This window comes from Cynocephalus volans, chromosome 3, assembly GCF_027409185.1.
Source record: "Cynocephalus volans isolate mCynVol1 chromosome 3, mCynVol1.pri, whole genome shotgun sequence".
NCBI lineage: Eukaryota > Metazoa > Chordata > Mammalia > Dermoptera > Cynocephalidae > Cynocephalus > Cynocephalus volans.
The window spans coordinates 10,452,694-10,480,082 of NC_084462.1; the positions used below are offsets into that span (position 1 = coordinate 10,452,694).

A 27,389-nucleotide genomic window follows, 5' to 3' on the forward strand; every position below is an offset into this window, starting at 1 on the left:
AATGATTTCTTTCTGTCTGCTAACTTTAGGTTTGGATTGTTCTTGTTTTTCTAGTTCTTTAAGGTGAAGTGTTAGGTTGTTCACTTGCCATCTTTCCATTCTTCTGAAGTGAGCGTTTAATGGAATAAATTTCCCCCTCAATACTGCTTTTGCAGTATCCCACAGGTTTTGGTATGATGTATCATTGTTTTCATTCGTTTCAATAAATTTTTTGATTTCCTGCTTGATTTCTTCTTGGACCCATATGTCATTAAGTAGAATGCTGTTTAATTTCCATGTGTTTGTATAGTTTCCAGAGTTTTGTTTGTTATTAATTTCTAGTTTTAATCCATTGTGGTCTGAGAAGATACATGGGATAATTCCAATTTTTTTGAATTTATTGAGACTTGATTTGTGACCTAATATGTGATGTATCCTGGAGAATGATCCATGTGCTGATGAGAAGAATGAATATTCTAAGATTGTTGGATGGAATGTTCTGTAGATATCTGCCAAGTCCAATTGGTCTAGAGTCTTGTTTAGATCTTGTGTTTCTCTACTGATTCTTTGCCTAGATGATCTGTCTAATATTGACAGTGGGGTGTTCAGGTCCCCTGCTATTATGGTATTAGTGTCTATTTCCTTCTTTAGGTCTAATAGAGTTTGTTTTATAAATCTGGCTGCTCCAACATTGGGTGTGTACATATTTATGATTGTTATGTCTTCTTGATGGATCAGTCCTTTTATCATTAAGTAGTGTCCCTCATGGTCTCTTTTTATGGTTTTTAGTTTAAAGTCTATTTTGTCAGATATAAGAATAGCTACTCCAGCTTGTTTTTCTTTTCTGTTTGCATGGTAAATCTTTTTCCATCCTTTCACTCTTAGTCTGTGTGAATCTTCATGGGTGAGGTGGGTCTCTTAAAGGCAGCATATAGTTGGGTCCTGCTTTTTGATCCAGTCAGCCAGTCTGTGTCTTTTGATTGGGGAATTTAAGCCTTTTACATTAAGAGTTGTTATTGAAAGGTGTTGATTTATTCCTAGCATTTTATTGGTTGTTTGGTTGTCTTACGTGTCTTTTGTTCCTTGCTTTCTGATTTACTGTTTGGTTTCTGTGTTTGTTGGTTCCTTAGGTTGTAGATAGCCTTTTTGTTTGATTGTTTTCTCTTCATGAATGCCATTTAGTGGGTATTGATTTTTCTTGGGTTTTTTATGGCACTGGTAGTTATTTTTCAGGAACCAAACCCAGTACTCCCTTGAGAATTTCTTGTAAGGGTGGTCGTGTTGTAGTGAACTCCCGCAGTTTTTGTTTGTCTGAGAAAAATACTATTTGCCCTTCATTTCGGAAGGATAGCCTTGCAGGGTAGAGTATTCTTGGCTGGCAATCTTTGTCTTTTAGTATTTTGAATATATCATCCCATTCCTTTCTAGCTTTTAGGGTTTGTGATGAGAAGTCTGATGTTAGCCTGATTGCGGCTCCCTTATAGGTGATTTGACGCTTCTCTCTTGCAGCTTTTAAGATTCTCTCTTTGTCTCTGAGTTTTGCCAATTTGACTATAACATGTCTTGGAGAAGGCCTTTTTGGGTTGAATACATTTGGAGATCGTTGAGCTTCCTGGATCTGAAGATCTGGGATTTTTCCTATACCTGGGAAGTTTTCTGCCACTAGTTTTTTGAATATGTTTTCAATGGAATCTCCATTTTCCTCCCCTTCTGGAATACCCATGACTCAGATATTTGAGCGCTTAAGGTTGTCTGATATCTCTCTCAGATTTTCTTCGATGTCCTTGATTCTTTTTTTCTTTCTTTTTGTCTGCTTGTGTTATTTCAAACAGCCTATCTTCAAGTTCAGAGGTTCTCTCTTCAACTTCCACAAGCCTGCTGGTTAAACTCTCCGTTGTGTTTTTTATTTCGCTGAATAACTTCTTCAGTTCAGCAAGTTCTGCTACATTTTTTTTCAGGACATTGATTTCCTTGTACATTTCCTCTTTCAGGTCCTGTATACTTTTCCTCATTTCATCATGATGTCTAGCTGTGTTTTCTTGTATCTCATTCAGTTTCCTTAGAATTATCACTCGAAATTTCTTGTCAGTCATTTCAAGGGCTTCTTGTTCTATAGGATCTAGAGTTTGAGATTTATTAACTTTTGGTGGTGTACTTTCTTGATTTTTTGTATTTGTGGTATCTTTTTTTTGGTGTTTATTCATTGTGGCAGGGGGTTTCACAGTCCACCGGTTTGAGACTAATGACTAACTAGGATGTTGCTGTGGTTGCCAATTTTGTATGGCTCCCTGTGTGACTGCTCAGTTGGCCTCTAGTGCCTTGTGTGTGTGATTGCCTCGGGACTTGGGCTTCTCTGGGGAGCCACCTTTCTGGTCAGCTTGGACTCTGCTGGGCTGGTGGATCACGTACCACAGGGTGTGTGATCTCTGTTGAGCTTTCACTTCCTGTGCAGGATTTCTCCCTGTTCCGTGTGCTCTGGCCCAGGCTGTTGGATCGTGCAGTGGCGACCCCACAGGGTGTGTGGTTTCTGTCAAGTCTCCGCCTCCCTAGCCGCATGTCTCCCCACTCTGTGCGCACTGTGCTGGGCTGGGGCGTGTCTTCTGCACCCCTCGTCTATCAGCTGGGCCTTCAAGACCCTGCTTGGCACCGCCTCGCCCAGGAAGTCTACCATGTTTTTGCTAGGCATAGATGACCGGTCGCTCTGGGTGCCTTTGTAGCACTGTGTAGATCTTTCTCGGGTCTTGTTCACCTTTGTATCCCCCCAGTATAAACCGAGTCTAGTGCCCGCCTGCAGCCAGCTCTCCGGCAGGTTCAAGCGGACCTGGGAGCTCTCCTACCACACTATTCCCAACCAGAAATTGGTTAGGCTTTTTTCCGAACTGGTGGCCATAGAGATGGTAACTGCCTCCCAGTAACAGGAAGTTTACTGGGGGCCGGGGTCCAGGGTGTGGTGGAGTGACAGTCGGCCCGCCCGTACTTCCTTGCCCTCCCGACTCTGGCCGGGGACACCCCACGCCACCAACCCGCCAGAGAACCACGGAGGGAGTGGGAGGGGAGGCCGGCCTGCAGGCTCCAGGAAGCCCCGCGCCGGGCCAAGCAAGTGGGAAGGCTCAGTGAAGGTCGAGCCGGGCGGAGCTGCCAGCACCTGGGAAAATGGAGGCAGCATCGGGCGGTGAGTGGCCCCTCAAACAGGTCTAGTCCAGGGGTCACTCACAGGGCTGTGCCAGGTCGGGCGTTCACTCTCTGCCTCTGTTTTGCCGCCTTCCCCGTTCTCGGCCGCTGCCGCCTCGGGCTGTTCAGTCGCGGCGCGGCTCGGGCGCTCCCAGGAATCTTCTTTAATGCCGGCCTGAAACCTCGAATCCTGAATAGGGCAGCTGGCCGCCTTCAGTGTGGCCCTGGCCTCCAGGATCCTGTCTGCATCCACAGCAGCCCTGGCGCCGTGTTCCCTGTTTAGAGACTCGCTTTTGCAGCTAAGAAACAGTTCTTTTCCTGCTCCACACTTCAAAGCTGTTGTCTGTAAGTGAGGCAGCCTCTCCTGCCGGGGGCAAAGTTGCGGTCACCCCCCACGACCGGCCACCAGCAGCGTTCCTCCCTTAAGAGATGGCGAGAGGAAGGTCCACAAGTTTCCCGGCTGCCTGAGGCCCAGTGGCCGCCTTTTCCACCTCAGCTACTCCACGCCAACCGCCGCAGCCACCGCCATCTTGAAAACTCTGGTCCTGCATTTTATCTTCTTAATGCATTATTATGACAGGCAGACTCATTATGAATTTTAGCAATGAAACAGTGCATTCTTTTCTTTGTCTTTTTCACTTATTCATTTACAGAGTGCACATTCATTTAAGATTTATATCACCATATTGTTGAATAAAACAGACATGGTTTTTAACTTCAGGGACATTACATTCTGGTGGAGAGTTAGAATATGAAAGAAAATAGAAAGAAATGCAAAATTATAACTGTAAAAAGCTATTGGTGTCACTGGTACGTTCGCCAAGTCTATTCCCTCCTTTAGAATATGATAGTGAAATACTTTCGTCAGGAGAACAAAGAGCCCAGAAACCTTTTACAAAGTCCGAAAACAGAAGAATCCTGACACGAGGAGTGGCACAGCCTGGTCTTCACTGCAGGTCACTCTGAAGTCTCTCTGTGTCTTCTCAGAACAATGTCCTAAGAACCACTGAGGAAGTGTCTCTGACAACCATATTGCTTTTCCAGGCTGGGGTTAAAACTCTGGTGAATTTTATTCTCTTCTCTCATAATGTTTCTCCAATCTTCTTTGGCTTTAGACTGAGGCACACACATGTGATTCTCACCCCCATAGTCATGAGTCTTCACTGGGATTCATGTACAATGACAGCTTTTGTTCTAAGAAACCCCCTTTCCAGTGTGGGTGCAAACTTATCTACAGCATCTGTCTAGTGGCTTGCAGCACCACCCCGTGCTCCACCTGTGTCCTGAGCACCTATCAGTTTCTCACTTTCATCCCTGGGAGGCCAGGGAGGATGACGCTCAGAGTAAGAGCTTCCGAGGCCATTGGACCTTCCTGCTGCACCTGCTGGCTGTTCAGTATCTTATATAATATCTATATGACCATGAAAATCACGGGTACACATGACACACACAATGGTACTGATTCTGTAGGCAAGTGGATCTGCTCATCCTCGAGTTCCAGGAGAGGCATAGTCTTCCTACCGTCAGCCCACAATGCCATGTTTATTGGCCTCATGGTATGGGCCAGTGTCTCCATGGTGCTTCTCCTGCAGAGACACCAGAAGAGAGTGCAGCATAATCTCACCCAAATTCATTACTACAATTGTCCTTCAGAAACCAGAGCCACCCACACCGTATTGATGCTGATGGTCACGTCATGGTCCAATTTTACATTCTGCATTCTATTTATGACTTTTATAGCACTGCTTCTTTGAACTCTTATCTGTGCTTGATGCATGTGTCTGAAATTTTGACCTCATGTTTTCCCACTGTATCCTCTCTATTTTTGATCCTTAGAGATCCTAGGGCTCTTAGTTTCTGCTACTGAATTGCTAAAAATTGCTGTAGAGAAGGTAAACGTATAAAACACAGGTTCAGTAATAGTCATAAATAAAGTCACCCGTCGGTATGTGTGGGGGATTGATTGCAGAACCTTCTGTGTTACCAAAATTCATGGACGCTCAATTCCTTTATGTAAAATGGCTTAGTGTTTTTAAATAACTTGTGCTCATCTCCCCATACATATTAAATTATCTCTAGATTACTTATAAAACCTTATACAATATAAATGCTATGTAAATGTTTGGTATACTTTATTGTTTAGAAAATAATGATATTTGTCATTTCTTTGCATTAGGAACATTCAACATCATCTTGACGAGCTATTCAAAGATACACAGCACTTTGTTGTTAACTGTAGTCTCCCTGTATTACCATAGAACCCTAGATCCCATTCTTCCTATCTAATATTTTTTATTGACTGACTACCCTCTCCCCACCAGTCTCCAGTAACTACTCTTCAGTTCAATGTTTTATTGTGGTCTTTTTTCTTTCTTTCTTTCTTTCTTTCCTCCCACTTATGAGTGAGGACATGCAGTATTTCTCTTTCTGTGCCTGGCTTATTTCACTTAACACAATTTTCTCCAAGCTCATCCATGTTGCTGCCAATGGCAGAATTTCATTCTTTTTTATGGTTGAGTAGTATTCCATGGTGTATATATGCCACAGTTTCCTTAACCAATCATCCATTGATGGACATTTAGGTTGGTTCCACATCTTGGCTATTGTGAACAGAGCTGTGATGAACATGGGAGCGCAGGTATCCATTTGACATGAGGATTTCCATTCCTTTGGGTATATACCCAGCAGTGGGATTGTTGGATCATATGGTAATTCTATCTGTAGTTGTTTGAGAAACCTCCATACTGTTTTACAGGATGGCTGTACTGATTTACAGTCCTACAAAAAGTGTAGAAGAGTTCAAGACCGAGAATAACAAATGTAGGTGAGGATGCGTTGATTCTCTTTCTTTTTACCTTCTGTCAGGCTGGATCTCAGATCCTTCTGCCCCTTCCTGTGCAGGCCATGAGTCAGGTAACTGAAAGAAGATTCTGGCAGCTTTATGCAAGGTAGACATACTTTATTCTTCAAATGTGAGCTTCACAGACATGCTTTATCCTCAGACATGAGCTCTAGCTCTACTCCACTGACCCTCCATGCTCTGCCGACCAGCGGTTCAGAGCAGCTACATTTATACTCTTAGTACACAATAATGGCCACAAGCCAAGCATTACATAATTATGACAATCATGCTGAATCAGTAAATGGCCACACATGCACTGTTACACTACTTTTATAACTTGTTTCTAGTGAATGTGCTGAATCTTGTCCATTGGTAAAAGATGTGAGGCGAGAGAGCCTGACTAAACTTTTTCTACTTTCCTTCCTTCTTTTTTTTCTAAGTTCTTTCTTTCCTTCCTTCTTTTCTTTTCTTTCTTTTTCTCTTTTCAAAAGTACTGCTGGATTCTATCTAATTCAATGAACTGCATTCTAATGCAATCATTATTTATTTCCAGGCTCATGTTTCTCCAGATTTGATTGGTGGTAGATTCACAAAGTTTCTGTAATTTTACACAAGTTGGTAATCCAGGCTCTGCTTATATTGTTCCAGGTTCATTCCTAGTGTCAGCAATTTCACCAAAAAATACTGATTCCTTTTAATAGAACTTGCTATCAGCTGTGCTCATTGCTGCCAGTATATTGTTGCTTTTGGGCACACTCAGTCGACAGATCCTGTCCTTATGGGTTTTCACAGGCACAAACACACACATACACATTTACATCCTTTTATATTTATCGATGTATGTGTGTGTGTGTGCGCAACTATCTCATACATAACGTGAGATAGTCCCAGTCCCTTCATTTCAAAACCAACTTCTAGGATTTATTCTAGATTTTTCCTGTTCCGTGTTTGTAAGTTTTCCTCCAATAGTGGAAAACCTGGGCTACATTCACCTCACCTTATTTGCTCAAACCAATTTCTTAAATGCTCAGTGATCTCAGCCTCAAACCCACATAACCACACTGTCTGCTCCGCCTCCATCTTCAAATCCCCCCAGCACCCTCAGGCACTCAGGCCCTAGGAGGCTTGTTGCTTTCATTTCTTTACATGGCTTCACCTACTCCTCCCACCTGCATCCTAGAGTCCTCTCTGAAACACGACTAACACATGTCTCCTTTGCCCATTTCCTCCCTCACTGCCCTGCATTCTAGGGTGCTCAGCCCCACTACCAATGTGCCTCTGTAGCTCTGCCAACTTGGCCATGGCTGGAGAGAGGAAAGGAAATAAGAAAGAGGAGAAAGGGAAAAATAGAAGAGTTATCCTAATTTCCAAAGGTCTTTTTCACTGGATTCAAAAATCAGAGCTGATCCTTTATTTCTATGACTTATTCAAGATCACACAGCCATAATGGCAGAGATAGGATTTTTTAAAAAATGCATCTGGTTACAAGTAGTAAATGCAGAGAATGATGGATTTAGAATATCATTGTGTGGCAATCACCATAGAAAAATAAAACTGTTTTATAGCATTTTTTATTTTGTAGACATTTCCATTTGACAACATCCAGAATGATTCACTTTAGCCCACAAGGTTGCTTTAGATGGGAGTTCCTTTCAGTCCTGACATCAGCCTTCCAAAGGCCACAATGGAATCAGCTGGCAGAGATGACACCCTGACTTTTTTTCACCCTGCTCAGTTCTCACACTTCCTCATCTCAACTGAGTGCCTCAACTGAGCCACTTTAAACCATTTAAGAACAGGTCATAGATCTGCAACATTTTCATGTGACTGGCAGGCAAGGTCTCTTGGTTCAGTCTACAATTTTGCTGTAGCTAAAAGCCTTGAAAGTCTTAGTTAATGCCTCATTCTTGCAGTTTCTGAACTTGGGAGTTCCTTGGAATTTAAACTGTAGTGAGAACTTTCAGGGAAAAATTGAGAATAGATAACCATCTCTGAACCTCACAGCATGCATAAATACTACTAAAGCTGAGAACCAAGCCTTGTAAGATCTGATTGCAGAACCGAAAATCATTGCAATGTATTCACCTCACTTCCTTTTCATAGGGTTCTGATGCAATGTGCCATGTGCTCAATAATGGCTGCTTTGCATTTAAGTACAGATACCAATTATATACATTAAAAAAAAGTAGTACAGTCAGCCATATAGTCGGCTCATTGGCTGAGCTGGCTTTTCCCTCCAGTGGATATGACCATAGATGTTGACACAGTAAGCAAACTCCCCGTCATTCCTTATGACCTGAGAAATGTGCAATGTGGGTACTTCAAACAAGTCAAAATCATGCCAAAAAATTCAGTTATGCACTTTGTGTCCTGGGCTCTCCTTGGTTCACCTCTGGCTTCCAGTATGGGGAGATGAACATGAGACAATGCAAAGTTGGAATCCAGGTGTTTGCAAAGAATCTGTTAATTGACAAGGGATGATCTTACCCTCTTCAGAACTTGGATTCTGGACACTGAGTTCAAGAGCTGAAGAAAAATTTTCACCATTATGCCTGTGATGGCCTTGTGTGTGACCTGAATTACACCAATTAGCGATTTTCTTGGAAATAAACATTGAAAACCTTTCCTTTTTCAACATGAGTAATAGATCCCATATCTTTACATTTTCCAAAATTTCTGCATTTGAGCCACATAGAGCCACTATGCCTATTTTTTTATTTCTTAAAATCTAAGTAATGATTACCAAGGTTTCCCAAATATCTGAACAGTCCCAGCACTACAATTCCTCATTTGTAGAGGAACTTGAAATATTCCCGTGTAATTGAAATTGATTTTATATAACCAGCTTCTGTATCACTTTGATTTTATATTTTATAGCAATAATATTGTAATAAAAAGCATATATCAGTCCAATAAAGCATGCATAATTTATTAAGGAGGCAATAGAGACCCAGGGAATATTTAATAGTAACAGTTAGGTGTTTGTTTATATTTCAGAAAGACTTATTTAAGCAGTGTAGATGCATTTGAAAAAGTACTGATTTATTTTTAAAAAATTCTATTGGAGTGGCTTATACTAAAGGATAAATAGAGATTTGTAAATGCTTTTTTAAATTAGGCCCACAAGTTGATTAAATCTAAATTTGGAAAAATTAGAAATAAAAAGTTTGGATGGATGTTAGATGTAATAGCACAAACAAAATCTATAGACACATTCTAGCACCACTTCCAAGTCAGATGTATCAGAGGACCAAGGTTCCTTTAAATTCAAGCCCCTACACTCTAACAGATCCACTGAGAAAATAAGCCATGCTTTGCTAAGTGTCTAGCATTCAATGTATTTGTTCACCTAAATATGTGAGGTAGAATGGGAATTCTAAAGATAGAGGAATAGAGGATAAGGCAAAGACAAACAGTACATACACACTGAATCAAATTCCACAATCATATTGCTCGAACAGTGCAAGAAAGTAGTCCTGAAATCAGCCCCTGCTGCCATGATGTACAGTTATGGGACAGGGTGTGCCAGGAGGAGAAATGCCATTGGGGCCGAGGAAAAGCCTCTGTGGGAAGATTACTTCAGGATGTTTCCCATCAGATGAGCACACCCTTGGTCTTGTACTCCTCTTCAGTCCAAGGCTGATGTACAATGGTCAAGTGGGGATTTTTCTCTTCCACAGCTGTCAGCAGCATCTGTGTTTTCTCAGCAAATGCAGATTTGTCCAGGCTGGGAAAACAGAAATGAAGTAAAATTTACTTTACACACGATTACTTGCCTCTCTACATGTTGATATCTACCACTCCTCTTCATCCTTGTCTGCAAATGACTGGGGGAATTGTATTGAATTTAGAGAAAAAGTATGAATCTTGTCTATGTAACAGGAACCCTCTGATTTACATGGCACAGTGAACGTTCATCCATAGCATGTATAAAGAGGTTAAGATTTATGTCAAAAAATGTTGAAGTAAAGATTACAACTTTCATTTACTGGATGTTCAGAACAACATTAACCACTGGTTTCATGGGACAGCAATTTACTTATCAGATTTACTTACTTTCTCCTAAGTTATTTTTTTGTATTTTAACATTTACTTGTACATATTTGTGGGGTACAATGTGTGGTTTCAATACATGCATGTACTGTACAATGATCCACTTAGGGTAGGTAGCAAAGTTTCGTACCATTATTTCACCTGTTATCCCCCATATCCCTCCTCCCTGCCCAGCCTCTAGTATCCCTTATTCTATTCTCTACATCTATGAGAATGTTTTCATTCTTTTTAGGTTTCACATATGAGTGATATCAGGCGGCATTTGTCTTTCCGTGCCTGACTTACTTCACTTAACATGATCGTTTTCAGTTCCATCCACATTGCTGCAAATGATAGAATATCATTTTTTATAGGTGAATAGTGTTCCATTGTGTATACCACACGTTTTTGAAATCCATTTATCCACTGATGGCATTTAGGTTGATTCCATCTCTTAGCTATTGAGAATAGTGTCGTGATAAATATGGGAGTACAGGTGTATTTTTGATATATTTAATTCATTTTCTTTGGCTATATACCAAGTAGTGGGATATGTGGGTCACAAAGCAGATCTATTTTTAGTTCTCTGAGCAACTTCCATACTGTTTTCCACAATGGCTATATCAATTTACACTCCCACCAACAATGTAGGAGAGTTCCCTTTTCTCCACATCCTTGCCGGCATTTGTTATTTTGTCTTGTTGATAATAGCTGTTTAAGTGTATGTATTTGAATCAAGGCTCTATTCAGCCCTTTATAAAACCCCCTCCCAACGCTGGGCTGGAGTTTCACACATATAAGCAATTTAAGTAGGAGATGGTGTTTATACTAGAGTACCAGGGGACATTTGACAATCTCTGGAGATATTTTTGATTGTCACAACTGGACGGAGGTGCTAGCAGCATCTCATGAGAGGATAGAGTTCAGTGATGTTGCTTAGCATTCTAAAATGCACACGATATCCCCCCACAACAAAGAACTCTCCAGCCCAATGTCAATAGTACCAAGGCTGAACAAATCAAGAGTCACTCTGAAGTCACTCACCACCAAGGGAAATAGCATGCACTCACCCAAGCACCCGCAGGGCACAGTCCAGGTGGCTCAAGGCTGCACACAGTACCACCATCCCATCGTGGTCCAGAGTGATCCAATCGAGGTTCAGGCTCCTTAGTGTTTTGCAGATGGTGAGAGCTGAGGCGAGGTCTTCACAACAGGCAGTGGTGAGCTGACACATTTGCAGCCTGCAAAAGAGAAACACAGCAGAGAAATGACCTTGGCTTTGGGAAGGCTGGAAAGTAGTCAATGATTACATGCCAGTTCCATGCCTCTTGAGTAGGAGACTTTACAGTCTAGACCAGTGGTTCTCAACCAGGGCTATTGGGTCCCCTGGAGGACATGTGGCAGTGTCTGGTGACATTTATCCCAACTGAGAAGTGCTACTGGCACCTGGTGGATAGTGGCCAGGGATGCTGCTGAACGTCCTACAATGCACAGTATAGCCCCCTACAGCAAAGAACTATCCAGTCCCAAACGTCAATAGTACCAAAACTGAGCAAACCCTGGTTTCATGGGACAGCAGTTTACTTATCAGATTGTCCCAGACTTGTTTTTAAACCTGCTTCCTTTAATTTTATTACTCCTCAAGCTTATTCTACTCTTGGAATAGGGGACCTTTCTCACAATGATAATCCGTAGATACACACCCAAGACTGTGTAATTTACAGTTAGGGTGCTTCAATGCTTCACATAACTGTTTTACACCAACATCTTGTATTTCATTGTTCCCAAGTTTCAGGGTCTTTAGTTTTTCATTGCAAATGAGAACAGCAGAAATGTCCTTACAGCAAACGGGAGTAAGGTAACAACCCACCAACCTGGAGAAGGAAAAAAATACATGCATAAACACACAGATACACAAAATACATATACTAATGAGATCCAATCTTAATGACTTAGCTTATTTTCATTTACTCATATGAAGCCAGAAATACCCAATTACTTCTGAGATGACGATGCTGCTGCTGCATTGACTTCTCAGTTCCTCCACATTCCCCACTCTGCTCCAACACCCTGGGCTTTCTGAAATTCTTTTGCCCTGCTTGGCTAGCTTCCTTCTGGGGTCTCTGCTTTTGTTGCTCTCCATGGTTGAAGTGCTCATGCCCAAAATATCAGTAGGGCTACCCCCTCACTTCCTTCAAATTTCTGCTCAAATATCCCTTCTCAGTGAGGTCTACCCTATTTTATGTAACATTTTGTCCCCAAACTCTCTCCAACCCCCAAGCTTATGATTTTCCACAGTATTAATTACATACAAATATATAGATAGAGAGATGTTAGGTAGAGAAAAGAATAGGTAGAGGATGGATAGATACATAATAGACAAATTATAAATATAGATAGATGATAGACACAGAGAGATGATATATGGATGATAGATGACAGATGTGTATATACATGTATATATATACACACATATGTACACATATATGTATGATATATTTGTGTGTATGTCAGTGGCTCCCAGGCAGACATGATTTTTGTCTTCTAGGGGACATTGGGCAGCAACTGGAGACATTTTTGATTTGCCACACTGGAAGAGAAGCTGTTACTGGTACCCCCATGTTTATTGCAGCTCTATTTACACTAGCCAAGAGTTGAAATCAACCTGAACGTCCATTGTCAGATGACTGGATAAGGAAAACGTGGTACAGCTACACAATGGAATACTACTCTCCCGTAAAAAAGAATGAAATACTGCCATTTGCAGCAACATAGGATAAACTTAGAGAAAATCATGTTACGTGACATAAGTCAGGCACAGAAAGAAATCCCGCATGTCCTCACTCATCAGTGGGAGCTGTAAAATAAATAAAAAAAGGAAAGATACAACAATCACAGTAACATGTTGAACTTTCAAAAGGAGAGAACAGAACTGAGGATGCCAGAGGCGAGAAGGGGTGGGGGCCAAAGAGGATTGGTAAAGGACCATGGAAAATGATTACATTGTATAATGTAGGATATACTAACTATCCCGATTTAAGCATCACATATTGCACACAGGTAATGATATTCAACTCTGCAGCCCACAGATATGTACAATCAACTATGTTACAATTTTTAAAAGTCCCCCCCCCAAAAAAATAGTGGATAGAAATCAGGGATTCTGCTCAACAGCGCACAAAGCACAGGACAGCCCCCCACAACAAATAATGGTCTGGGCCAAAATTCAATAGTTTCGCAATTTGGAAACCATAATATATACACATACACACACATACTTGAAGCCTCATAAGCACATGTGTGCATGTGTGTGTGAAACACTCCGTAAAATAGGAGTCCATGGGAACGGTGATGTTGGAATGTTTTATTTACTAATTTAACTTACACAGCCAGTTTCTCCAGTTTCTAGTAGAATAAATTAATGATTCTCATGCTATGTCTTTTACTATTATTTACTGAATGCATATTATGAGCTAGTCATTACTAATAGTTCATGTGCATGATTCCAGTTGGTCATATGAATTCTTCAGGGTAGGGCCTATGGTCATCCCCACATTACACCTGGGGGGAGGTGGGTCACTTGCACAAGTTCACACGGCCAGTCGAGGGCACCTGGCACTCTATTTCAAGCCCTTCTTAAGCCAGAGATCTAGCTCCAGAGCAGCACATTGTACTACCTCTGTCCTGACAACTCCTTTCAGTCAGGACCCATGACAGCATGCCACTGAATATTCCCAGAAGAATCAGGTGGGTAAACATTTAGCATCATTTTTTTCAACAGACACCATTCTCTTCCTTTCTTAGTCCGTTCAGGCTGCTACAGTAAAATTCCACAGACTGAAATGGGTGGCTTATGAACAACAGACAATCGCTTCTCACAGTTCTGTAGTCTGGGAAGTTCAAGGTCAAGGTGCTGGCAGATGGCAGATTCCGTGTCTGGTGACAGCCTGATTCCTGGTTCATAGATGGCATCTTTCTACTGTGTCCACACATGATATAAAGAATGAGGAAGTCCCTAGGGCCTCTTTTATAAGAGCACTAATCCTATTCACAGAGTCTTCACCCTCATGACCTAATCACTTCCCAAATGTCCCCCCTCCTAATGCCTCCAACTTGGGAGTTAAAATTCAACATATAAATTTAGGGGAAATACAGACATTGAGACAACAACACTTCCAACTTCCTATTTCTTTCTCAGAATGCCAATATCCAGAAAAGAAACCATGACATTGAAGCAAGTCACAGCCAATCTTACCACAATTCCTGTATGTTGCAGTTTGGGTGCTTCAGTGCTTCACATAAAGAAACCATCCCATTATCTTCCAGGAAATTTGACCCCAGATCGAGGAGAGTCAGAGATTTGTTGCACAAAAGAGCTTGGGAGATGTAGTCACAGGAAACAGAGGTGAGACCACAGTGCATTAACCTGCAAAGACACACACAGTTGATCTGTCAGCACGCTTAAGATTTACATGGTAATATTCTCATAACACCAAATGCAAAACCTTTCTAGTGGTTCTTTGCGCTCTGCCGTCACTTGAGAAAACAGAAGAATTAAATCTTACAGCAGCTGCAGAAAAACAAAAAAAGTGTGGAATACACCACCCCCCAAAACAGAACATCAGATTCTAGTTCCAAGTCAGATCACCACTGGCTGTATGACCTCAGACAAAAGCACCCATTCTTTGCACAGAGTGTACTTCTGGTTTAATGAAACGTCCTGGATGGGATCCTACGTAAAATAATTTTTAAAAGTTTTTGTTTTTTATTTATCGTACGTCTTTAAGGTTTTGCTAAAAGAGTAGGTTTTAGGTACTCTTGCCACACTCACAAAAAGGTAACTATGTGAAGTGATGAATATGTTAATTAGCTTGATTGTGGCAATCACTTAACAATGTATATGTGTATCAAACATGTAGTACACCTTAAACATATACAATTTTTGTCAATTATACCTCAATAAAACCAGGAAAATAAATAAGACAAGTGGGAATTTCAAGAAGAGAAAACATTACTTAAAAATTAATTTTGTGATAATGAGTCTTTCCTACTCAGTGCTGGAAATTTGGAAAGTAATGGAGAAAGCATAAGATACAAGTCACAACCGGGTAGCTAATGACTGAATATAAAGCCCTGGTTATTATTTGTTGTACTGACAAGGTTTAATTTTTTTTTAAAATTAGTAGTCAACATTTAACATCTGAAAGAATTCACATAGAATAAGAAAAGACAGACACATGGAACCCTGCCCCAGATGATCACATGGCAGAGACAGGTGGAAGAGAATCGCAACTTCTCCCTTGGATGGGGCAGGCACTGTCCTAACCTCTAGCCCCATCCAGCCCAGTCACTCATCCACGTTATCTCAGGATCTGAGAGTTTGATCTCTGCCTGGCAAAACGAAAACACCAGTACTTGATGAGCAAACAGTACTCATTTTTGGTGGATTTTTCTTTCCAGTCTTCTCATTTTTAAGATCAAACAATAGACACATAATTCAAATCTTTTTCAATTAAATAAGCATTTTCCAATATTTTGAAAATATGTTAATACTTGATGATTGCACATCATAGTCGTCAATGGCTACACTACTTAATGATTATACACTCCCTGAATATCTACACGTTTTCTTTACACTTTTGGCCATTTTGCAGAATCCTGGTGGAGTACATTATAAAATTTTGTTGATTTGTTAAAAATGGTATTATTTTGTTGAATATTTTTATCTTCTTAAAGTAATAGTAACTTTTTTCATCTTTAGTAGGCTTTTATCTTTGTGGAACAAAGATTCAAGTATAAAAAAACAGAATGCTAAGTTATGTATTTTTAAAAGCCCTTTAGATAAGGGTAGCCCATTTTAATTACCAGGCATTGAGTGTGTACTTTAGTTCTATTTACTGTGTAATATCAGTCAGTTATTTAATAGCCAAATCTTTTTGTCTTCTAATATTTCCTTACTACCTTGGATGGTATATTATTTTGATTTTTATAGTTTAGAGTTTTTTTCCCTTTTAATAGTTTAGTTTGAATGTTTAATGTTCCTGGAATTTATTTTACTATTAGCTTTCTTTTACAATCTAAACAGTCATCTCAGTAATAGTTAATATTTTAGCCCTCTTCTACTATATATATATGTGTGTATGTGTATATACATATATATATATAAATTTCAAAGAGTTCATGGAAATATTTGTATTGTCTTTTAATTCTATTTTCCCACAAATTTCTTGAAACATCCTTGTGCGTGTGTATGTATACAAACTCCTTTTTAAAAATTATGTATACTCTCCCCTACCCCAGCAGCCAATATACTTACAGGAACATCATCCCTGTGTATGATAAAGATTTACTGAGCTCCAAATTAGATTCAAGGCATCTAAAGGCTAGTCTTGCATCTCAACCTTACGGCATTTTTATGTTTGAATTAGCTCCATTTTATCGTTGAGGAAACTGGGACATTAAGAAGTAACTCAAGCCTAACTACTGATTCTATGTTCTGCCGCATCCCTCAATGAGCATTTGGTTGCTGTGATAATGGATGGATTCACGTGCACGCTTCCGAAATCTCCCGCTGAACATGCTTCCCCCAGACCAACTTACATCAGTGTCTCTAGGGCACAGCTTGGGTGCTTCAGGGCTTCACACAACACCATCGCTCCCTCGTTCTTCACAGGATTTTCTACCAAAGAGAGACGCTTCAACTTGTTGTTGAGTATGAGGACAGAGGCAATATCCTTACAAGCTTCTTGTGTGATGTTACACTTTCCCAACCTACATGTGAAACACACATTGTGGGATGTGACCAAAGACTTTAGATGGCTTACCCAGGATCAGCCATGGCCCCAAAGATACCCATGCTTCTAATCTTGCAACTGCAAATCCATTGTCTACATTCCAGATTTTGTAAAAGTGCAAATGTAATTACATGACTCTCCTCATTAATGCATTAAGGCTTTCCACGCAAGTTAGAAACTCTAAGACAATGGTTCTTAACAAGGGGTAATTTTTGACTTCCTGGAGACACTTGGAAATGTCTGAAGATACTGTTGGCTGTCACAGCTAGGGAGAGGGGTGCTACTGGCATCGAGTGGTAGAGACTAGGGATGCTGCTCAAAATCCTACAATGCACAGGATAGACACTCCTACCAAAGGATTATCTGGAACTCAATAATCTAATTATTTGTCACTAGAACTGTAAAAGATAAGAAAAACCAAACTATTTCCCCTAATCTCACACACTCAATACAACGCTTTTCTGTAACCAGTTTTCTCTTACACATCAAGCACTTCTCTGGAGGACACCAACTGGGTATTCTACAATTTAACCTAATCCCGACACTGTCTAGCTAGACTTAGTCAGGTCCTGCAGTTTAAGAGTTTAGTACCATCAGAATGCCCACCTCCTTAGATGCCAGTTGCAAGCCCTAGGTTGTTTTACCTGTGCTTCTGACTGTCTACAAATTGGGGGCTCCCACAATCCCCTCCTTGGATTTGATTAACTGCTAGAACAGATCACAGACCTCAGGGAACCACATTTACCAGTCCATTAATATAATATTATTTATATTATAAAGGGTACAGATGAACAGCCAGATGACGAGATACATAGGGTGAGGTCTAGAAGGATACCAAGTGCAAAAGCTTCTGTCCCTTCATGGAATTGGGGTGCACTGTGCGGATGTGTCTGCCAACCTGGAAGCTCTCTGAGCTTCGTACTTTACGAATTTTTGTGAAGGCTTTATCACATAGGTATAATCAATTATTAACTTCATTTCCAGCTGCTCTCCCCTACCTGAAAGTGGGGGGTGGGGCTGAAAGTTCCAAGCTTTTAATCATGGCTTCGTTCTTCTGGTGACCAGTCCCCATCCAAAAGCCCAACAGTCATATCATTAAAACAAAAAATGCTTCTATCACCCAGGAGATTCCAAGGGATTTAGGAGCTTTCTGTTAGAAACTAGGGTCAAAGACCAAATATTAGAAAAAAGTTTCTTCTAACACTGCTATTGTTCAGTAAATTACTAGAGCTTAAAAGCTCTGTGCCAGGAACCAGAGCCAAAGACTAAAATATGTATAGTTGATCCCCTGTATATGCATAAGATTGATTCCAGGACATCTTGTAGATACCAAAATTACTGGGTGCTCAAGTCTCACAGTTGGCCCTGTAGAACCCACAGCCATAAAAAGTTGGCTCTGAATATACTCGGATTTTGCATCCCACAAATACGTGATATTTTAAATCTGTGGTTAGTTAAATCTTCTTTAAAATTGTAATCATTTTGTTCATTGTACATGTTTATGGGGTACAGTTTGTTCTTTCAATAAATGCATATATTGTATAATGATACAATCAGAATAGTTAGCATATCCATCACCTAAACATTTATCATTTCTTTGTGGTTATAATTTTCAAGATCCTCTTTTCTGGCTATCTGGAAATACACAATATTATTAGCTATTGTCACCCTAAGGCAACAGAACTTATTTCTCCTTAGCTAACTGTAAATCTGTAACTTTGTACTGGTCTACCAAGCTTTCCCTGCCTCTGGTAACCACTATTATATTCTCTATTTTTCTCTTTTTTCCTCTTTTTAATTATTCATGAAAGCCGAGTTGGAACCAACCTAAATGTCCTTCAATGAATGATTGGATAAAGAAAATGTGGTACATATACACAATGGAATATTAGCCATAAAAAAGGATGAAATTCTGCCATTTGTAGCAACACGGATAAGATTGGAGAAAATTATGTTAAGTGAAATAAGTCAGGTGCAGAGAGAGAAATACTGCATGTTCTCATTCATATGTAGAGGCTAAAAAAGTTGATCTCATAGAAGTAGAGAGTAGAATAGTGGTTACTAGAAACTGGTAGGGGGAAGGCTTGTGGATGGGAAGAAGGTGGTCAGTGGATACAAAATAGTAGAGAGATAAGAAGAATGGGATCTAGGGTTCTATAGTAATATAGCGAGATTAGAGTTAACAACAAAGATGTTCATGTATCTTTGAATAGCTAGCCAAATGATGTTGAATGTTTCTAATGCAAAGAAATGACAAATGTTTGAGGTGATGGGTACACTAAGCATTCTGATATGATCATTACACACAGTGGGTATATGGTACCCAAATACCATATAGTGTTCCATAAATATATATAATTATCATGGGTCAACTAAGAAAAATACTTCCACTATTATGTTGAATAGAAACCACACTGAGATACCATCTAACCCCAGTTAGGATGGCTAAAATCCAAAAGACCCTGAACAATAAATGCTGGCAAGGTTGTGGAGAAAAAGGAACTCTCATACATTGTTGGTGGGACTGCAAAATGGTATGGAGGTTCCTCAAACAATTGCAGATAGATCTACCATACGACCCAGCTATCCCACTGTTGGGAATATACCCAGAGGAATGGAAATCATCAAGTCGAAGGGATACCTGTTCCCCAATGTTCATCGCAGCACTCTTTACAATAGCCAAGAGTTGGAACCAGTCCAAATGTCCATCATCAGATGAGTGGATACGGAAAATGTGGTACATCTACACAATGGAATACTACTCAGCTATAAAAACGAATGAAATACTGTCATTTGCAACAACATGGATGGACCTTGAAAGAATTATATTAAGTGAAACAAGTCAGGCACAGAAAGAGAAATATCACATGTTCTCACTTATTGGTGGGAGCTAAAAATTAATATATAAATTCACACACACACACACACACACACACACACACACACACACACAAAATAAAACCTGGGGGGGAAGAAGATATAACAACCATAATTACTTGAAGTTGATACGACAAGCAAACAGAAAGGACATTGATGGGGGGGGTAGGGAGGAGGGAGGGAGGTTTTGGTGATGGGGAGCAATAATCAGCCACAATGTATACCGACAAAAGAAAATTAAAAAAAAAAAAAAAAAAGAAATGGTGAGAGTAGGCATCCTTCTCTTGTTCCTGTTCTTAAGGGAAAAGCTTTCAGTTTTTCCCCATTCAGGATGATGTTGACAATAGGTGTGTCATATATGGCTTTTACTGTGTTGAGATATTTTCCTTCTATACCTAATTTGTTGCGGGTTTTTATCATGAAGGGATGCTGAATTTTGTCAAATGATTTTTCTGCATCTATTGAGATAATCGTATGATTTTTGTCCTTGGTTTTGTTGATGTGATGTATCACATTTATTGATTTCCCTATGTTGAACCATCCTTGCACCCCTGGGATAAATTCTGCTTGATCGTGGTGTATAATCTTTTTCATGTGCTGTTGTATTCTGTTAATGTCTTGTTCAGGTTTTTTGCATCTGTGTCATCAAGGATATGGGCCTGTAGCTTTCTTTTTCTTGCTGTGTCTTTGGTTTTGGTATCAGGGTAATGTTGGCCTCGTAGTATGAATTTGGAAGAATGGCCTCTGTGTCAATTTTTTGGAATAGTTTGAGGAGGATTGGTGTTAATTCTTTAAAGCTTTGGTATAATTCAGCTGTGAAGCCATCTGGTCCTGGGCTTTTCTTTGTTGGGAGACTGCTGATTACTGCTTCAATCTCATTGCTTGTTATCAGTCTGTTCAGGTTTTATATTTCTTCTTGGTTCAGTCTTGGTAGTTTGCATCCAGAAATTTATCCATTTCCTTCAAGTTCTCAAGTTTGTTGGCATATAGTTATTCATGATAGTCTCTAATGATTCTTTGTATTTCTGTGGTATCAGTTGTAATGTCACCTTTTTCATTTCTGAGTTTTGTTATTTGGGTCTTTATTTTTTATTTTCTTTTTAGGTAGTCTGGCCAATGGATTGTCTATTTTGTTTATCTTCAAAAAAACTAATTTTTTGTTTTATTGATTTTTTGTGTCATTCTCTTGGTCTCTATTGTATTTATTTCTGCTCTGATCTTAATTATTTCTTTCTGTCTACTAGGTTTGGGATTAGATTGTTCTTGTTTTTCTAGTTCTTTGGGATGTAATGTTAGGTTGTTTATTTGAAGTCTTTCTATTCTTATGATAAAAGCACTTATTGCAATAAACTCTTAGTACTGCTTTTGCAGTATCCCATAGGTTTTGGTAAGTTGTACTTGTATTTTCATTCATTTCAAGGAATTTTTTGAATTCCTGCTTTATTTTTTCTTGACTCACTGGTTCTTCAGGATCATGTTAATTTCCATGAATGTGTACAGTTTCCATAGTTTAATTTGTTGTTAATTTCGAATTTTATTCCATTGTGGTTTGAAAATATACTTGAAATGATTTCAATCTTTTAAAATTTGTTGAGGCTTAATTTGTGTCCTACCATGTGGTCTATCCTGGAGAATGATCTGTGTCCTGATGTGAAGAATGTACATCCTCTTGCTGTTGAGTGAAATGTTCTGTATATGTCTGTCAAGTCCATTTGGTCTAAGGTGTTGTTTACATGTCAAGTCCATTTGGTCTAAGGTGTTGTTTACATGTCAAGTCCATTTGGTCTAAGGTGTTGTTTACATGTCGAGTCCATTTGGTCTAAGGTGTTGTTTACATGTCAAGTCCATTTGGTCTAAGGTGTTGTTTACATGTCAAGTCCATTTGGTCTAAGAAATCCAATATTTCTCTGCTGGTTCTTTGTCTGGATGATCTGTCCAATGCTAAGAGCAGCATGTTGAAGTCCCCAATTATTACCATATTGAGGTAAAAAAGACTGAGAATAACAAACGCTGGCAAAGATGTGGAGAAATGAGAACTCTTGTACACTGTTGGTAGGATTGCAAATTAGTACAGCCATTATGGAAAATAGTACAGAGCTTTCTCAAACAACTGCAGACAGAACTACTATACGATCCAGCAATTCCACTTCTGGGTATATGTCCAAAGGAATGGAAGTCATCATGTCAAAGGGATCCTTACACTCCCATGTTCATCACAGCTCTATTTACAATAGCCAAGATAGGGAACCAACCTAAATGTCTATCAATGGATACTAGATAAGGAAAATGTGATATATATACACAATGGGATAGCACTCATTCATACAAAAGAATGAAATTCTGTCATTTTCAACAACATGGATGAGCTTGGAGAAAATTATGTTAAGTGAAATAAGCCAGACACAGAAAGAGAAAGACCACATGTCTTCACTCATAAGCAGGAGACACAATACAAGGAAAGAAAGACCATAATAAAATGTTGAACTTTCAGAAGGAGAGAACAGACCTATAGTTACTAGAGGTGGAAAGGGTGGAGGGACAGGGAATAATCGGGTAAGGGACACAAAATGTAATCATGATTTGTCATGATGAACATTAAAATAATGATTTGATCATCACATACTGTACATAAATACTGACAGTCAACTCTGTACCCCATAAAATATGTATAAATAAAAATTTAAGAAATACATTTAAAAGAGAAAAATAGTTAAGTCTTTGAATGCAGAACCAGTGTATAAGTGGACCTGCGTAGTTTGAATCCATTTTGTTCAAGGATCAACTGTATTTCTTATTATAAGTCACAATATCACAAGTGTCAAGATTAATAAACCCTGGTCTGATCCTTTATGTAGATTAAAAGTGACAGGTAATCAGGCCCCTGACAATTCATTCAAATCAGTCTCACACCATGTCCAAATAGCCTACTTACATTGCTGCCTTCCAGTTATTTTTCTCCATCCTTCCCAAAGTTTGATACATATGAAAGTTTTACCTATGGATTGTTTATTTTCAAATTCTGATAATTTTTAAAAGTTTCTGTTCCTTTAAAGCCTGTTTTGATTGAAAGTATAGTAGGAATCTATTCTCTTAGACCAAAAGGAAATTAAAGAGAAAAATGCAGTAGAAGCAATATTTAAAGTCATAATAGTAAAGGGTTCTTGGAAACCTGCACAAACGTTAATCCACAAATGTAGAAAGCTGGGTAAATTTTAAGTAGGATTAATAAAGAGAAATACAAAACCACCCATAAAAAGTTTTTTCTAACTTTAAAAATCTTAAAGGTTGCCTAAAATAAGATACATTAGACACAGTACCTTCGATGGAACAAAATACTTATAACTAAATTTAGAAAAAAGTATGGAAGCCAGCATATAATAGAATTACATATTTAAAGTGTAAAATGAAAAAAATAATACTGGAAGACTACAATTTTCTGATGTGTGAAAAAATCTTAAAAAATAAAGTCAATAGAGTGATATTTTTATAACCACACATACACAGTAGTCATCTAGTTTATGAAGATAGCTACTAATATTTAGTTAAGAAAAAGTTCATATAAGGGGGCCTACCCACACCCAAGCATGGGAGGGGGCCCCCAGCCCACTGAAGGAGTGGGCGCCAAAGTGGAGGAGTGGGCGCCAAGGTGAACGAGTGCCAAACCCATGCTGCCACATCCTGTACCTGACCCAGATGCTAGCCCACCCACAACTGAGCACCAGAGGGGCCCACTGGCTGACCATAGGAGTGGGTTCCCAGGTCAGCACGTGCTGGACCTGTGCCACCACCCCCAGGGCCTGATGCAGACACTGGCATGCCCACATCTGAGCACCAGAGGGGCCTGCCCACTGACTGAACAGGAGCCAAGGCAGCCCACCACATACTCAACTGCACTAATACAAGAAGAGTCAGCAGCAAAACCTACAAATAGAGGAGGAAGTCTTTCCCCTCATAGCTCACTGAAGAGTGATAGAAGAAACAAGTGTTCTATCAGATGACCAAACATCAGCATAGAAATACTATAACTATAAATAAACAAGAAAATATAACACTACCAAAGGAACATGGTAATTTTCAAGTAACAACCCCATAGAGCAAGAAACCCTTGAGATGTCTGAAAAGGAATTCCAAGCACTGATTTTAAGAAAACTCCAAGAAATAAGAGAAGAATCAATTAGAGAACACAATGAAACAAGAGAAAATATTCAGGATATGAAGATGGAAATTTACAAACAGATTAATAACTTAAAAAATAATGTAACAGAACTGTTAGAAATGAAGGATTCTCTCAATGAGATAAAAAACACAACAGAAAGCTTGACCAGCTGGATAGAGCAAGCAGAAGAAATAATTTCAGCACTCGAAGATGGTCTTTTTCAAATAACCCAGGCAGAGGGAAAAAAGGAAAAAGGAATTTAAAAAAAATGATGAAAATCTAAGTAGTTGGCAAGCATCTTTGAGTGCACAAATATCCAAATCATAGGTAATACAGAAGGGATGGATGACTGGATAAGGAAATTGTGGTATATATACACAATGGAATACTACTCAGGTATAAAAAAGAATGAAATTCTACCATTTGCAGCAACATGGATGAGCTTGGAGACAATTATCCTAAGGGAAACAACCCAGGGACAGAAAGAGAAATACCACATGTTCTCACTCATAACTGGGAGCTGAAACCATAAATAAACAAATTAACAATAAAGAGAGACAGAGAAAGAAAGAAAGAAACAACAATCACAGTAATACACTGAACTTTAGAAAACTAGAGGTGGAAGAGGGGAGGGGGGCAGAGGGATGGGGGCTAATATGGAATTGGTCAATAGACACAATGAATGACTCCATATTGTAATGATGAATAAGCTAACTATACTGATCTAACCGCTACACATTATACACAATTATTGAAAATCAACACTGTCCCCACATGTATGTGTAATAAAATAAATAAATAAATAAATAAAGGGAGGGGAAAGGAAAAGGCATTGAAAACTTATTCAAGGCAGTAACAACAGAAAACTTCCCAGGCATATGCAGGGGTGCAGACCTTCAGATCCAGGAAGCCCAAAGATCCCCAAACAGATTCAATCCAAAATGATCCTCTCCAAGACATGCAAAACTCAAAGACAAAGAGAAAATTCTAAAAGCAGCAAGAAAAAGCATCAAGACAACTATAGGGGAACCCCTAACAGCAGACTTATCAACAAAAACCTTATAAGCCAGAAGAAAATGGGATGATATATTCAAAATACTAAAAGCTAAAAATTTCCAGCAAAGAATTCTCTACCTAGCATGGTTATCCTTCAGAAATGAGGTAGAAATAGTGTATGTCCCAGAGAAACAAAAATTGTGGGAGTTCATTACCACACAACCAGCCCTGCAAGAAATAGTCAAAGTGTCCTGCATCCAGAATCTGAAAAATGATAATCAATATCATGGATTTACAAGAAAGAACAAAATCCGCTGTTAAAACAAAAATGCAAAGGAGAAGGAGAAAGAACCTAAATTGATTTGTCACCTCAAAAATACACCTAAAATTTAAGATCAAAAATCAAGGGGGAAGAAAGGAACAAAAGATATTTAAAACATTTAAACAAAAAGCAATATAATGACAGGAGTAAAGCAATACTTATCAATAACACTCCTAAATGTAAGTGGATTAAACTCTCCGTTCAAAAGACACAGATTGACTAATTGGATTAAAAAGCTAGACCCAACTATATGCTGTCTTCATGAGACCCACCTCATCTACAAATACAGACTAAAAGTGAAGGTGACAATCAGCTTTGTATCTCATGAATAGTCATAACCAATAAAAAAATAAAATAAGTGCACACACACACAAACCAGTATAAGAAAGAGAATAGTTTCCCACATTTTCACCAAAATAATAGTATCAACCATTTATGCTTTTGTCATTCTGTTAACTATGTCAATATGTTTTAATTTCAAGTTCTTTCTCTACATTGTTAGTATGATTTAATGGAAGTTTTAAAAATTGTTTTATTTCTTTTGCTCTGATTTTTGTTAGTATAATTTTCTTGGTTTTATTTGTTCTTTTCTTACTGATTTATAGGAGCTTTCTGTATATTATCAATAATAACCATTTTTAGGTATGCTGCAAAAAAAAAAGATGATACACCAAAATATTCATAATCCTCCCATTGTCCCCAGTTTCATTTATCTAATTTTGAGTCTGTTTATGGATGCTCTTTGGATTAAGACCACATCTGTGTTCATTGGCAGAAATTATCTCAGGCAACATCTGTCTCATATGAATCTCAATGTAATTTTTTGGACCTTGGTTGAAGTGATCCTAATAATATTATTGATAAATCACCACTTATTCTATTATTCAACTGTATTCCCATCTTGGTAACAATAAATCTTGAAAATCTGAAGAAATAAGAAAAGTGAAGGGGGCCGAGCCCGTGGTGCACTCGGTAGAGTGCTGCACTGGGAGCGTGGCGACGCTCCCGCCGAGGGTTCGGATCCTATATAGGAATGACTGGTGCACTCACTGGCTGAGTGCCGGTCACGGAAAAACGACAAAAAAAGAAAAAAAAAAAAAAAAGAAAAGTGAAGGGATGGAAAATTATATACCATAAAAATGGAAACAAAAAATGAGCAGGGGTAGCTATTCTTATATCAGATAAAATAGACTTCAAACCAAAAGCCATAAAAAGAGACAAAGAAGGCCATTATATAATGATAAAGGGATCTATCCAGTTAGAAGACATAACAATCATAAATATGTATGTACTCAACACTGGAGCACCCAGATATGTAAAGCAAACTCTCTTAGACCTTAAAATTCATTCTATGAGGCCAGCATCACCCTGATACTAGAACCAGATAGAGATACCAAAAAAAAAGGAAAAAAGAAAAGAAAACTATAAGCCAATATCCTTGATGAACATAGATACAAAAATCGTCAACAAAATATTAGCAAACAGAATACAGCAACACATCAAAAAATATTATATACCATGATCTAGTGAGATTCATCCCAGAGATGCAAGGTTGGTTCAACTTTTGCAAGTCAATAAATGTGGTACACCACATCAGCAAAACCAAAGACAAAAACTATATGATTATCTCAATTGATGCATAAAAGGCATTCGACAAAATTCAACATCACTTCATGATAAAGACTCTCAGCAAATTATGTATAGAAGGAAGTTATCTCAATACAATAAAAGTCACTTACGACAAACCAATTGCCAATATTATCCTGAATGGGGAAAAGCTGAAAGCTATTTTGTTAAGAACAGAAACAAGACAAGGATGTCCACTCTCACTACTCATATTTGACAAAGTTTGGAAGCACTAGCTAGAGTAATCAGGAAAGAGAAAGACATAAAGAGCATCTGGATTGGAGAGGACAAAGTCAAACTATCCTTGTTTGCAGATGACATAACTTTCTATATAGAAAAACCTATAGACTCTACCAAAAAACTCTTAGAGCTGATTAACAATTTCAGTAATGTTGCAGGATACAAAATCAGCATGCAAAAATCAGTAGCATTTTTATACTCCAGTAACAAACTAGCAGGAAATTAAATCAAGAAAGCAAGCCCACTTACAAGTAACCAAAAAATAAAATACCTAGGCATCAGTTTAACCAAGGAGGTGAAAGATCTCTAGAATGAGAACTACAAAACACTATTGAAAGAAATTAAAGAGGACAC

At 38.9% G+C, this 27,389-nt stretch overlaps 1 protein-coding gene across 1 annotated transcript in view; it reads right to left on the reverse strand.

The window, feature by feature from the left end:
• Window positions 1-9,586: 9,586 nt before the first annotated feature.
• The window catches only part of LOC134371605 (NACHT, LRR and PYD domains-containing protein 9-like), a 42,742-nt gene continuing 24,939 nt past the window's right edge, over window positions 9,587-27,389 (reverse strand). The window contains exons 5-9 of the mRNA XM_063088443.1: window positions 16,625-16,795; window positions 14,280-14,450; window positions 11,728-11,898; window positions 11,095-11,265; window positions 9,587-9,719 (exon numbers count right to left, since the gene is read on the reverse strand). Coding sequence (XP_062944513.1) covers window positions 9,587-9,719; window positions 11,095-11,265; window positions 11,728-11,898; window positions 14,280-14,450; window positions 16,625-16,795 — 817 coding nt within the window. The remainder of the gene's footprint in view (window positions 9,720-11,094; window positions 11,266-11,727; window positions 11,899-14,279; window positions 14,451-16,624; window positions 16,796-27,389) is intronic.